The sequence below is a fragment of the Gopherus flavomarginatus genome, chromosome 1, assembly GCF_025201925.1.
Source record: "Gopherus flavomarginatus isolate rGopFla2 chromosome 1, rGopFla2.mat.asm, whole genome shotgun sequence".
Classification (NCBI taxonomy): Eukaryota; Metazoa; Chordata; order Testudines; family Testudinidae; genus Gopherus; species Gopherus flavomarginatus.
Window position 1 is genome coordinate 90,520,298 of NC_066617.1, and position 13,467 is coordinate 90,533,764.

A 13,467-nucleotide genomic window follows, 5' to 3' on the forward strand; every position below is an offset into this window, starting at 1 on the left:
TCTCACAAGCTAGGCTGTCACAAATGGATTCCTTGTATACACTATATCAGGGGTAGGCGAGCTATGGCACGCAAGCTGATTTTCAGTGGCACTCACACTGATCTGGGGGGCTCTGCATTTTAATTTAATTTTAAATGAACTTCTTAAACATTTTAAAAACCTTATTTACTTTACATACAACAATAGTTTAGTTATATATTATAGACTTATAGAAAGAGACCTTGTTAAAATGTATTACTGGCACACGAAACCTTAAATTAGAGTGAATAATGAAGACGCGGCACACCACTTCTGAAAGGTTGCCGACCCCTGCACTATATATTGAGGCTTTTTTCTCTTTTGTGCTCTTTTCCCCACAGTATGTCTGTGTGTCTATTTTTTTTTCCTCTTCAAAGTTTTCCGGTTTCTTTATAGATGAACATAAACTCAGTAGTGTAGGAGCTCAGATTGAAATTTTGAACCCATGATGTTTAAATTGGTTCAAAATGAGGCAAACCAAATTTATAGTTCCCAGCTGTTTGAGAGTATATACTATATAGGTGGTATAGCTAATATTTTATAATACACACCTGCATATGTAAATATTATATACTGTTTGGAAGTAGTTTACTCCTACTAACAAAGCTATTCTACTTCACTACAATGTATCTGTAGGGGAACAGGCAATGTTTTTCCATCTTACACAATTGTTTGTATAGGTATTTCTGGAGCATTCTAATAGACAAGAGTGTGGATCTATTATACTACACTTTTAAAAATGGAGATTACTTACCAGTAATTCTTGTTGTATTTATAATTGGTAGTAATTATAGCAGATCCATATTCTTCCCTATTAGACTCAAAGTTTATTAAATGTTTGTATGCTTGAAAACCTGCTGGTTTAGAGTGGTTTACTGGCTCAGACTTTAGCTGTGTGAAGCATTCTGAATATTGTTATGCATCGGGAGTAGGGCTCCAAGAGTATGGAACTACTGCCTTCAGAAAGAGCGCATTACAGGTTATTTTCTTTTCCCCGGCATGTCAGAGTTAGAACAGTTTATGAAGAAAAGAGTGAAACTCAATTACTGTGAGTGTTTGCTCATGTTCACATACCTCATTCCAAAGGGTAAGAAGAAAGATTAGGGGAGTAGGAGGAAATCTGCTTTTGGTTTAACAATCGATCCCTGGAGGAGCTGACATGTTTTTAACATAGGATTAGAAAATGCCTAGTGGGTGGTGGTGTTTTTTTAACAGAACATTTGTGGAAAGAATGGATGATCAGTTAGTACAGATAACTTTCCATAGGCCTGTATCTCTAGAATACAGAGCAATTACCTCCTGTGTTTTGTTTTTAAAAAGTCTCTGAAGTTTACATCTCTCTGTTGGTCAGTGCACAGGCAATAACATTAGTGTGTTCATGTGACTCGACTGGATGTTCTGTGCAGTCCACTTAGGACACTACAGGGCTGCAGTTGAGGCTTATAGATCCAGATGTGTGAACAACAGATATTGGAAGCAACTTCTAAAAGTAAGTGGTACAAGTGTATGACGTGAATTGCTCAAGAGTTTCAGTTTAGAAGTACGAGTGGTGTAAATACTATACATATTAGGATCTGAACTTATGCTGATTAAGAGAAGTGAGGTAAGCTTCTGGCTGACATAGTAGGAAAGCTTCAATCCATTTTTTAAAAATAGGCACAATATAATTTCTTTGCTACTTTGAGGTACCTACATTTTCATGAACTATTTTAAAACATTGAAATACCTGGTAGGTGCTTCACTATATTAATTTGTCAAACAGAAGGAAAAAAACTATGTTCTTTCCTCTGCTCTAAAACTAGTGAAAAGAGGGACTGAATAAAACTCATTTAGCTGGTTTTGGAGGGGGTCAGCTGTCAAACTGCTGCTGCTGACTCAGTAGCTGGTCACTGGAAGCAATAAGTTTATTGAGGCAAATCTTCAGGGTACAATATTCTTCCTTTCAAAGTTATGTGTTGTGGTGGGTGGCAAGATAGAAATCTCTGCTAGAGTTTTTAATGTCATTGACTATCACAGTATCCAAAGAAAGATGCTCTCAGGGGATGGCTGCTGGAGACAGATGCAAACTGATTGGCTTATGGAAGCCACTAAAAAGGGCCTTTAACTTTTAGCTAACTTATTACACAGTCTGGCTGGGAAATTTTTAATTTGGCTTTGGAAATGTATTAAATATAACATGTGGTAACAAGTAAAAAAATCTGCAAATTTATGATCATATCTCTTTTTCCACAGCAATACCTACTGAACAAAACTTGCAGACTCTCAGTCAGGGTAGGGTTTCCTCCTTTGTGTTCCTGGAATGCACAGGGGCTTTGGTTCTTTAAACCCATAGAGGTCCTGGGAGCTGTGGAGTTCAACAGACTTGGCAAAGCTGCCTATGCCACATATGTGCCTCCTGTTAAGGCCTTTGCCACTGGCCCCAATGTTCCTGCAAAGGGTGGTTCATATTTCAAAATGGGTAACTTCACTATGCTGGTGGAAGAATCAGTGCTGTGAGGAGACGCTACTGCAGAGTTGCTATTGCACTTCAGGCTCAATATGATAGAAATGTGTGTAAACTGTTTATTTCTCAGTGGGAACAAAGCATTTAGAGAAAAGGGGTTCTAAAAACACTACTTTTGTTTAAAGAAGGCTAGCTGATCAGGGTATGGCCCTGGCCACAGCTTCTGAAGGGAAGAACAGCAGGTGCCTGAACTCAGCCAGACCTACTGGGTAAAGGTGGTTGATGCACAAGTTATAGTAGCCTATGGCCCAGTGTAGGAGTGGGAGTATTGTGAGGATGCAGTCAGAAACCACAAAGAGGACAGAGGTGAAGCTAGCCCTGTAATCGTGACAGCGGTGCGCTCTAGATTGGTGAATTTCCAGTAAGTGACAGCAGCAGTAAAAACAAAAGCATTGCTTGTTTTGCAGTTAGAACAAAGCTTTAATTCGTGTGTGCTCTCAGTGGTCTGCGGACCCCTGGGAAAAAGAAGGCTGAAAAAATTGAGGGAAAGTTGTCTCTTCAGAGCTCTGAAAAAATGACACAGAGACAAGAAACTGTTTCCACCCACCCTCTCCCACACACATGGATGGCATTTCAGCAGCTGAGGCACTCTGGGGTAACAAATGGTATGAAAGATCATTCAAATGTGATCAGATTCAAGTGCCACTGGAGATAAGGACCAGGAAAATATCAACACATTAAGCAAAGACGGATGTTACAGTAGCCTCTGTGTTCCCACAGGAAATTATTCTTAATTTAGAGTTAAGGCTGCCCAAATGCATTTCTTATCAGTGTAATCACTTGGGGGGTGGGTGGGAGGCGATCAGCAGTTACACCAGCATTGCCATTCACACCAATCTCTGCTCAGAGGCCATAGTACCCAAACACAATCCAGCATTCCAAAACAAACTCTACAGTTCTGATACAGACCCATTCACACATCTGATTCCTGACAGTCCCCCTCAAACACAAAACCATAACTCCAACCACAGCCAGATTAATACTCCCAGATAAAAATGACATTAAAACAAGAGTAAGAGTACATAACAGTAATTTGGGGGTAATAATACCTTACAGGGTTGTCTGATAACCATGAATTACCTAGGTTTAAGTTTGAACATAGATTCAAATATGCTAAGGTATGGTAAAACACAGGACACTCAAACAACCTTAAATCTGCAATACAGTGTGGTTATTGAATAAGGCACTGTAGTGTTCATAGTTTCCAAAATTTAACTTGTTTTTAAAAATCAAATTCTTCTCCTCATGGTGTCACTAGAGGACAGAGTTAAGGTTGTTTAAGTACCCTCACTGTGCATTTCTATACCCTAGCATTTTTGGAGTTCTTTGGATATTAACCTTAACTCTGAACTTCCAGGGTTTATAATGCTTGTTTTGGGGATGATTATAACGTCTCTGTAATGTATTTTACTTTAAGTTACTAATGTTCCCTTTCCCTATTCTTAACAGTTTTTGTCTTGGAATTTGTCTTTTTTTAAAAGATTAAAAATGTCAAACACTGGACAAGAAACCCAAAGAGAATCTTACTACTTAATATTGCTAATAATTTGAAGTGATGATGTATCAACAGTCAATCTTAACTTTTAGGGCGAGATTCGGCTGAACAGGCATAGTGCAAAGTAGCCATGCTGGAGAATTACCCTGGTGGAGCCATAATATTTTACAAGTAGATGTGCCTGTGGTGTTAAAGGCTACAGTGTATTAACTGTACATAAAAAAAGAGTCCCTCAGTTACACCTGTGAAATTGCCTCATCAGTGTAAGGTCTCAGATACCTGTGCATGAGTTCAGCACATAATCCAAAAGGGAAGTTACAAGCTATATAATCAGTGTCACTGTGCAGCCTACCACGAGTCAACAGCTACAACCATGGTTGAGTGCTCCTTTGTTTAGAATACCACCAGATTGAATCAGCCCTGGGGTTTGTGATCTGTTACCATCCAATGTTTAAATTCTCAGCCATTTTTTGGCTTTTTTATATCTTACAAATTAAAGCCCGGTGTGTTGTACAGGTGTCATCTAGTACAAAACGGAGTTCACAATTTGACCCAGACCCATCCTATTGTCACAGGTTCTCCTTTGCTTACCTCTTTAATCCTCCCTCTCCTGCTTTCCACTTTCTGTCCAGGCTCTGGCTCCCTTCTGCAAATAATGACAAAAATCCTGCATGACCTTCCCTTCCCCACAGTCACAGACTGATGGTCATGGCCACCGCTGCTGAGCTGTGGGAGCTAATGTACAGAGGTGTTGCTGTGTAACACTGGCTCAGCAGAAGCTGCAGCCTGTGTCCCCGAGTTGTCAGGTGTGCAGGCACACCGGGTCACTCTCTACCTTCTGTGCAACAATGGCTCTTCTGGCTCCTAGACTAGGACAGTGACCTAGTCCCAAAGCCCCAGGCCAGGCTCCACAAAGCCTGACTTCGGGGTTGTAAGACTCAGCATTGCAGTGGCTAATTTTCAGGTGCTTAAAAAAATTATTGAACAGCAATGGGATCCAGAAAGCCTGACAGAATCCTGAGGTTCCCTATACAAAAAAACAAGGGGAGAGAGGTGGTGAAGAATGCAATCCACAAAAGCCAGCTCACCACCTGAGAGCCAATGAGAGGGATGTGTCCTTACTCCCTCCCGTTGCTGAGTTTGGCACCTTTGGCCAAGCTGTAGGTAGGTACCGCACTCTGCTTGCTATTCATAGCCAGGAACTCTTGGAAACAGGCAACATGGGGGCCCAAGTTGAGAAGGACTTAAATGTGCCTGCTGCTCTCCAGACAAAATGGCTGCAGGAGGCAAGGGTGACTTTATGTCTTTCAGCCCAGAGGTTAGAACACTCAGCTGGGATGTAGGAGCCTCAGGTTCAGTTGTCTTAAGAACATAAAAGAGCGGCCATTCTGCATCAGACCAATGGTTAATCTAGCCCAGTAACTGTCTTCTGACTGGCCAGTGTCAGGTGCCCCAGAGGGAATGACCAGAACAGGCAATCATCAAGGGATCTAGCCTCAGTCGTCCAACCCCAGCTTCTGGCACTCTAGGCCTAGGGACACATGGGCCTGGGGTTGCATTCCTGACCATCTTCGCTAATAACCATTGCTGGACCTATCCTCCAATAACTTACCTAATTTCCTTTTGAAACCCATTATCCCTTGGCAACAAGGTCCACAGGGTGACTGTGTGTTATGTGAATAAGTTCTTCCTTTTGTTTGTTTTAAACCTGCTGCCTATTAAGTTCATTGGGAGACCCCCTGGTTCATGTGTTAGGTGAAGAAGTAAATAACTTTCTCCACACCACACCAGTCATGACTGTATAGACCTCTATCATAGTCTGACCATGTATTCCTACCTTTTGTTTCCTTTCTTTTAACCAGTGACTGATTGATGAGCGGATCTTCCCACTTATCCTGTGACAGAGTTTATGATCCATTCTATTTTCCTCAGTAGAATTTAGCTTCCACCGTTTAAAGGATGTCTTTTTGCCTCCAACTGCTTCTTTTATTTTGTTTAACCATAGTGGCATTTTCTTTGGCCCTTTTATTATGTTTTTTAGAACACATGGTGTGCTCCACTTAGGACTAAATTAAGAATTCTCTTCTATGCTCTGCTCTTGTGGGTTCCAGGATTAGCTGCTCCTAGCAGCAGTCATTTATGGGGTCCTGAAACTTTAGCTCTGCATCCTGTCCTGAGGTGACATGTATCCAGTCCACTCTGACTTCTGCACCCCACAGCCCCACCTGCACCCCTTGCACTATATGAGAGCCGCCCCAGGTAAGTGCTCCAACCCTCTGCCCCAGCCCTAGGCCCACTCCTGCACCCTAAGTGCTGGCCAAACCCTGAACCCCAATGTTTTTTTACTTTTTTTTTAATAAAGTGCTCTCAAAGTGCTTTACAATAGTTAGCTAATGGTACAAACAATATTTGGAAAGACCATTAAGTGGTCTGTCAAGACTCTCAGTGATTTTCAAGTGGTGTGTGGAAAAAATCAAGGTACCTCACTTTATTTTCATTTACTTCCTATTACTTGGATGATGAAGACAAAAAAAATTAAAAACCGGGGGAGGGGAGGGAGGTGAGAGAGAATGTTCTTTTTTTTGGCTGGGTCCCAAGGAGGGCGGGGGCCAAAAATGAAGCTGAGCACAGGGCCTCACTAACTCTAAATCCGCCACTGCCTAGAGCTATGAACTCCTGCCTTTGTCTCCTATTCTCACTTACAGCATTGGGAGCGTCACCATCATTTGTTAATTGAACTTGCCTCCCTGCCTTTCTCCAAGCCTCAGTCCCTACCCTCCCAGCAGCCTTTTACCCACTCTGCCTTTTAGTTAGCCTCAAGTCTGCTTGGCACAAATCCAACCTCTCATCAAGCCAGCCTGGATATCTGGCACCCACCCATCCACCATACTTGGCACTCACCTACTCTCCCTGATAACTGTCCACCCTGCCACTGACCAATCATGCCCTCATCTTGCTCCACCCCCTTCCCAAATCTTTTTGCTTTCATCTAGACAGAACCTCCACTAAAACACTCCTCCTGCCTTGTCCCCATGGGCTAAGTGTCACTATCCTGCTTGAAAATCTGGTCACCCTGTACCTCCTACATCTGCAGTCAACATGTTCCAACAGCTCCCATCTCTGTGCCTCTCTCAGGGTGGGATAGCCATTTGGCGGCTCAGCAATGTACCTGAGAACCAGTACATGCAAGGACTTTAAAAGGGTAAAACTTTTAACTAAAACTGGGCCCTTAACGCAAAAATTGGGTAAACGATAGTCAATAGAATGTATGACCCTGTGTATGCATGTGCATTTTCTGATGCAAAACCCATTGACTTCAAGAGGAGTACTTGTCCTAAGTTCATTAGACTTCAGAACAGGCCTTTTACATGCTACAAGAATAACAGAATGACGCACAAAGCAGTAGTGACTGTACAACTTCATTTTATTTTGTGTGCTTTTATAGGATATAAATAAATGACAAAATTACAAAATTTATAACTGGAAGCCCAAGCATATTTACATATAAGTGTTTGTTGCAGTGAGGCTATTATTTACTTTGTTCCTATACAATTTTCCTTTTGGTACCATATTTTTCAGTTATTTTTACTGTCAGTTTACTACATACATATCAACAGTGAATAAGCAAAATATGTACAAGGAACTATTTGTTCAAGTAAATTGAATACTGTATTAAAAGGTTTTCATTACTCAGAGCTATAGGCTTAATTAAACCATATACAATTATCAATTTTAAACCAAGTCCAGTTATCCATTTTTGGAATTCACCACTTGATGATTGTAATTGAAAAGCTCAGTTAGATATGAAATAATAATAAAAAAAACATTAAGACAACCACACAATTTATCAATATCTCTATAATGAACTTCAAAATGATTCACAATTTGACTGGATAGAACAATATACATTAAAATGTCATTTTTCTCCTATAATGATATTTGCACCGTTATAATTTAGTTCTACATAAATATACATTATGGTATTATACAAATACTCCACAGACATTGAAAAAATTAAAACACTTTAAAGAAAATGTAAGTAAATTTCATTTCATCAAGCAAATGCTTAACCATTTTTGTTTCATGAAAACAAATTTATTACTTTGGAATTTTTTTCTCTTTCTTTTTTTATTTAGAAAAATGTCGGCAATAGAACTTCTTCTTTCAAACAAACTTTCTCTGACAGAAACCTTGATAGCAAAATCTGTAGTTTTGATTATGTTCTCTAGAACCGCTGTTGAGATTTTTAAAAATACTAGTAGCATTCATGACAATAGCAACATTAAATCTGATCTATTCCCATCAGATGAAGCAACTAGTGCATCCACCATTGATAATTTGCTAAAGGTACAGTAGCAATTGTTTAGCCAACTTTAAAATAAACAAAATCTTTCATAGTTAATCTGACTTCATCTCCCATAAATATTTCTATGTTCTCCCATAGTATTCTTTTCCATAAAAATATCTAATACAAGACACACTTTCCTGTGCATTATTAATTCCTGTTTTTAATTAATCATAAAATTCTCATCCTTTGTCACACTGTGATAGGTTATTTTTTAAAGAAGATCAAAGGACATTAATGATTACATATAAAACCGGCACACACAGAAATTGGGGTAACTAATTTCTTGTTATTTTATTATTTTTAATACAATAAAGAGTAATTAAGTCTTAAGAGTTCAGGGGTTTCACAAATATTGTATTTAATAATTCTATTTCAATTAAAACCTGCCAAGATTTAAATAACCAAGCAAATCTCATACTCATAGGCAGCATTAATGTTAGTTTAGAGAACTTCTTAAAAAGTAGAATCCTAAAATAAGAGATCAAAGAAAGCACTGTGGCGGAATCACAAGAGGACTGCTTGAAAAATATTTCCTCACTCTCCTTGCAGACTGTAATTTAAAAGTCTTCATATAGAGTCATTCTCCTGTCAGTGCTGCAGGAAGAAATGATTACCAGCCTTTTTTTTGTTAGTTACAAGGCCACTCTTACAGTGCAGTCTTCCTCTGTACTGGATTGAAACGTTGCCGTAAAGGAAAGGCTGTGCTGTGACTACTTGGAGTGCAAGGCACAACAAGAACCAGAGGACAGTATTGTATCAGAAAATTGTAGTTTCATACTTGGTATTAATTCCTCTTTTGGCTTCTTGTCCAGGTTCTACAATCCATGGTAGATTGGCAAGAGTCTTTTGTTCAGATGGATCTATCTGCTTTAAAACAAATACAAATAAATACACACACTTAATTGGATCAGCACTTTTGTACAAAACATCTCAAGTACTAGTTTTGCGTCCACTGAAGAGGTCATAGAATAAATCCCATGGTTTTACCATCACAGAGAAATCTATATGGGCTTTCACTTATAACTAAGCTTTATTCAGGGCTTGATCCTGAGATATGCTCTAACCTTTTTTAATATAGAGCCAGATGACAGCCCCAGTGGCCAAAATTTTTTCTTTCTTAAGATAATCTTTTACAAAGCAGAGCATTCTGTCACACATCACAAAACAGCAAGTTAATTACCTTATAGTAACTGAAGGTTCTTTGAGATGGGTGGTCCCTATTCTGTAGTCCACTGTGGGTGCGCATGTGCTTCATGTGATCCGAGCTGGAGAATTTTGAAAGCAACGTCCATTGGTCCACGCATGCACCCTGGCTCACTTCCTACCTCCAACCAAGGAGATAAAGAGCAGGGCGAACTGACCACCTCTCCAGTTCCTTTTTACCGCAAATCAGAGAAGACTCAAAGCAAAGGGGAAGGAGGGTGGGTAGTGTAATAGAGAAAAGGACCACACATCTCAAAGAACCTGCAGCCTTTATAAGGTAAGTAACCTTCTCTTCTTTGCATGCTGGTTCTTAAGTGTATTCCACTGTGGGTGACTGACAAGCAGTACTCAACTAGGAGGAAGTTATGAGGCTATAGGTGGCAGGGCCGAATGAAGGTCTGCCATTCCAAAAGATGCATCAGCAGAAGAGTTGTGTACCAAAGCACAGGGTGTCACAAACATGTGGACAGAGCTCCACACAGATGATTTACAGATGCTGAGTAAAGGCACCTCTTGAAGCGATGCCATAGACATTGCTTGTGCTCTTGTGGAATGAGTTCTTACCCCAGGAGGTGGGGGAAGATTAGACTGTTGATAAAGCAAAACACAGCCTGAGATCTGTTTTGAGATTTTTTTTTATAGCCTGACCCCTGACCCTCTTTTCTTCTGAATATGTGTGTGGTTTTGGGAAGAACACAAGTAAGTGAATTGTCTGGTTCAGGTGAAACTCAGAGACTTCTTTGGGGGTGAATTTAGGGTGTAAACATAATGAAACTTTGTCCTTATGGAATATAATGAAAGGAGGAGCTGCCATCAGCACTCCAAGCTCATCCAGCTGAGATGATGGCTCCCAGGAATGCACCCTTCATGGACATAAGAGACACATGGAGCAGGAAGCTGTTCAAAAGGAAGCTTGGTGAATATTGAGAGAACAAGGTTCAGGTCCCATTGAGGAGCATCTTTTAAAGCGGGGAAAGGCTCCGCTTTGGTTTTTCCAGAATCTGCTAGTCAGTGGGTGTGCAAAGCTTGAGTAGCCCTGTGAAAGTGGATGGTATGCACTGATTGCCACCAAGTGGACCCATTAGGAGCTGACAGATATATCTGTTGCCTTTATGGAAAGGATATAGTCCAGAATGAGAGTAATACCTGTAGCTTCTAGGGGTGTGAGTCATTGATGTGCTTTATGGTTGTCCATGTGCTTTCCCCAACCCAACAGGTAATGATCATCCTGTCTGGTGCAGAAGCGAGGAAGGGAACACCAATACATACCTGGTGAGGATTCTTCTACCATAACAAGGACAGTTTCACTTTGGTGGGAACAGTCACTGTGGTATTCATGAATTGTTGGTTTGGCAAGTACACAGTTTGGAGCCATGCTTGTAGGCAATGAGGGTAGAGTCTTGCAAATAGCATGACATAAAGACATGAGGCCATATGGCCTATGAGACACAGACAGGTCCTGACTGGCACTTGTAGGTTGCTTATGACCTGGTCCATAATAGTGCTCATAGTCTGAAACCTGTCCTAGGCAGGTAAGCCCTTGCCGTGGCTGAATTTAAGGAAGCCTCGATGAAGTCTAAATTCAGTGTAGGGGCGATGATGGATTTTTTCAGCATTTACACTGACCCCCACCAAAGAAGAGAGGAGTTGTAGCACTGTCAAAGTCAATGGATGGGCCTCTTGGCATGACCTGGAGCCAATTGTCAAAGTGCAGATGATGGTACAACCACTATGTCTCATATAGTTTTCTACCACAGAAAACGCCTTGGTAACTACCCTGGGAAGGTAGCAATGCTGAAAAGGAGTACTCTGTTTTGAAAGTGGTCAGAGCCCACCATGAATCTATCTGAGAAAGTGTCTGTGAGCAGGTCCACGTGAAAGTAGGTGTCCATGTCAGGAGCTGTAAATAGCATGTTCTTTTCCAGGGATGGAATTATAGATGCTAACATCACTATAAGGAACTTGAGTTTGTGAATGAAGAGGTTGAGATGGCAGAGGTCCAGAATAGGTCTCCAACTGTCCTTCTTTTTGGGTATTAGGCAGTTTGGCAAGTAAAAACCACCCCCTTAATACTGCACAGCAACTCACTCTTATCACTCCACACTGTAAGAAATATTCAACTTCTTGACTGAGACTGTTCTAGTGCAGTGGTCCCCAAACTTTTCAGAGTCGTGCCCTCCCTTACTGCTGTCCATATTCCCAGCCAACTGGGGCCAGGAGTGTTGGTGTGACTCGGAGTGGGGGATGCGGACAGGATAAAGGGAGGTGAGGCTGGGGCTGTAGCTGGGAGTGGGTCTGGGGCCAGGGCTGGGAATAGAGCCATGGCAGGGGCAGGGTGGGGCAGGGTGGGGGATTGGGGGCAGGGATGCAGTGGGGGTGGGCCCTGGGGGGACCAGGGGTCAAGCACCCCCTGGGAACTGGGGAAGTTGGCACCTCTGCCCCTCATAGATTTATAACCTCTCTCAATAGGGAGGGACCCAATGGTGTTGGAGACTCTGGGTCTGGCGGAAAGTGAAAATATCCTCAGGAGTGTAGGTCTCAGCTCGTCCTGGAGTGAGAGAGGTCCTGGCCACCCAAACCACAGGCTGTGCCACAGCTATTGAAGACAAAGATGGTACTGTGGGTAACTGATGCTTTTGGGTGATTGGTCTTCATTGGTGTTGGTGGATCCCAGGGTTTGTGTTTGGGGGGTACCAGAGGCACCAGTGTCCTCAATCACAATACAGTTCTGATGGAAGACCTTGACTTGAGGGCTTTCTAGTCATGGTTTGGAACATACTAAGTTCTCTTGGTTTGAGCGGGCTCATTTTAGGCAGAGATGAATCTGACTTCTTTGAAGTGGGTCTGGAGGAAGACAGCCTCATATTTATGGGAATTCTCCCAGCTCTCCTGACAAGACCCCAGTGAAGGATCTGTGGGGGTAGAATCCTTTGCTTTGGACTTGGACCTTGTGGCAGGAGGTGCACTCTTTGCTGAGTCAATCCGATCTGAGGGGTCAGGGGTTCCCTGGCCTGGATCTGACTGAGGGTTCATGGCCTTTTCTATTAGGTGCTTCCTAAGGTGAAGTTCCCACACTTCCTGGGTCTGGTAGGGGAATGAAGGGCAGGTATTGCACCTTGCCATGATGTGGGTGTCCCTGAGGCACTACAAGCAGTGTTGGTGGTCAGTGCTGATCAAGAAGAATCACGGGCAGGGAGACTAAAAGTAACTCTGAAACACTAAAATGATCAGATACAAACTTTAAAACTCTAGAACTATGAAAACAATTTACAGATATGTACATATATTCACAGAAAAAGGAGAAAGCTGAAGCTTTGGACTCTGGAGGTTCCAAAGCGGACTATGTGGCGGTGAGAAGGAACTGGGGAAGTGGTCGCCCCACTCCATCTATTATCTCCTTAGTTGGAGGCACAAGGTGAGCCAGGCACGCATGTGCGGACCAACAGACACTGCTTTCACATTTCTCTGGTTCCATGCGTGTGGAGTGCGTGCATACCCACCATGGAATACACATAGGGACAAGCACTCCAAGAATAACAATACCTCTGTGCCATTTACACACTTCAGAAGGGAGTTTTAAATTGAGTTAAGTTAATAACATATATGCTAGCCATGCTCACTGTTCCATCAGCCTTCATTTGGGAAGAGATATCAGTTTAGATGAAATAACTTCACCAAAAACCAAACTATATCTGAACAATTTTTATTTTAGATTAGAAATGTGGCTGCCTTCTTTTCAGTCCCAAAAGATGCTTATTATATCTTCTGAGACTTCAGTATTAGAGGTGATCAAATTTCAGACTTTCCAGTTCACAGAAAATTTTGACATTTTGCAATTTAGTTTCAGCCTGATTTGGTCGGGTCAGTTTCACTGCTGCTATTCAGTGGTGGCCACCAGTA

The 13,467-nt window shown here is 41.7% G+C and overlaps 1 protein-coding gene across 11 annotated transcripts in view; it reads right to left on the minus strand.

Moving 5' to 3' along the window:
- Nucleotides 1–7,422: 7,422 nt before the first annotated feature.
- The window catches only part of ANKS1B (ankyrin repeat and sterile alpha motif domain containing 1B), a 746,271-nt gene continuing 740,226 nt past the window's right edge, over nucleotides 7,423–13,467 (minus strand). For 7 of the 11 annotated variants that reach the window (XM_050934354.1, XM_050934346.1, XM_050934381.1 and 4 more), the window contains one exon: nucleotides 7,423–9,231. In XM_050934354.1, the coding sequence (XP_050790311.1) occupies nucleotides 9,121–9,231 (111 nt within the window). In that variant the 3' untranslated portion in view covers nucleotides 7,423–9,120. The remainder of the gene's footprint in view (nucleotides 9,232–13,467) is intronic. The other 4 variants (XM_050934390.1, XM_050934374.1, XM_050934328.1 and 1 more) reach the window with 1 other exon arrangement.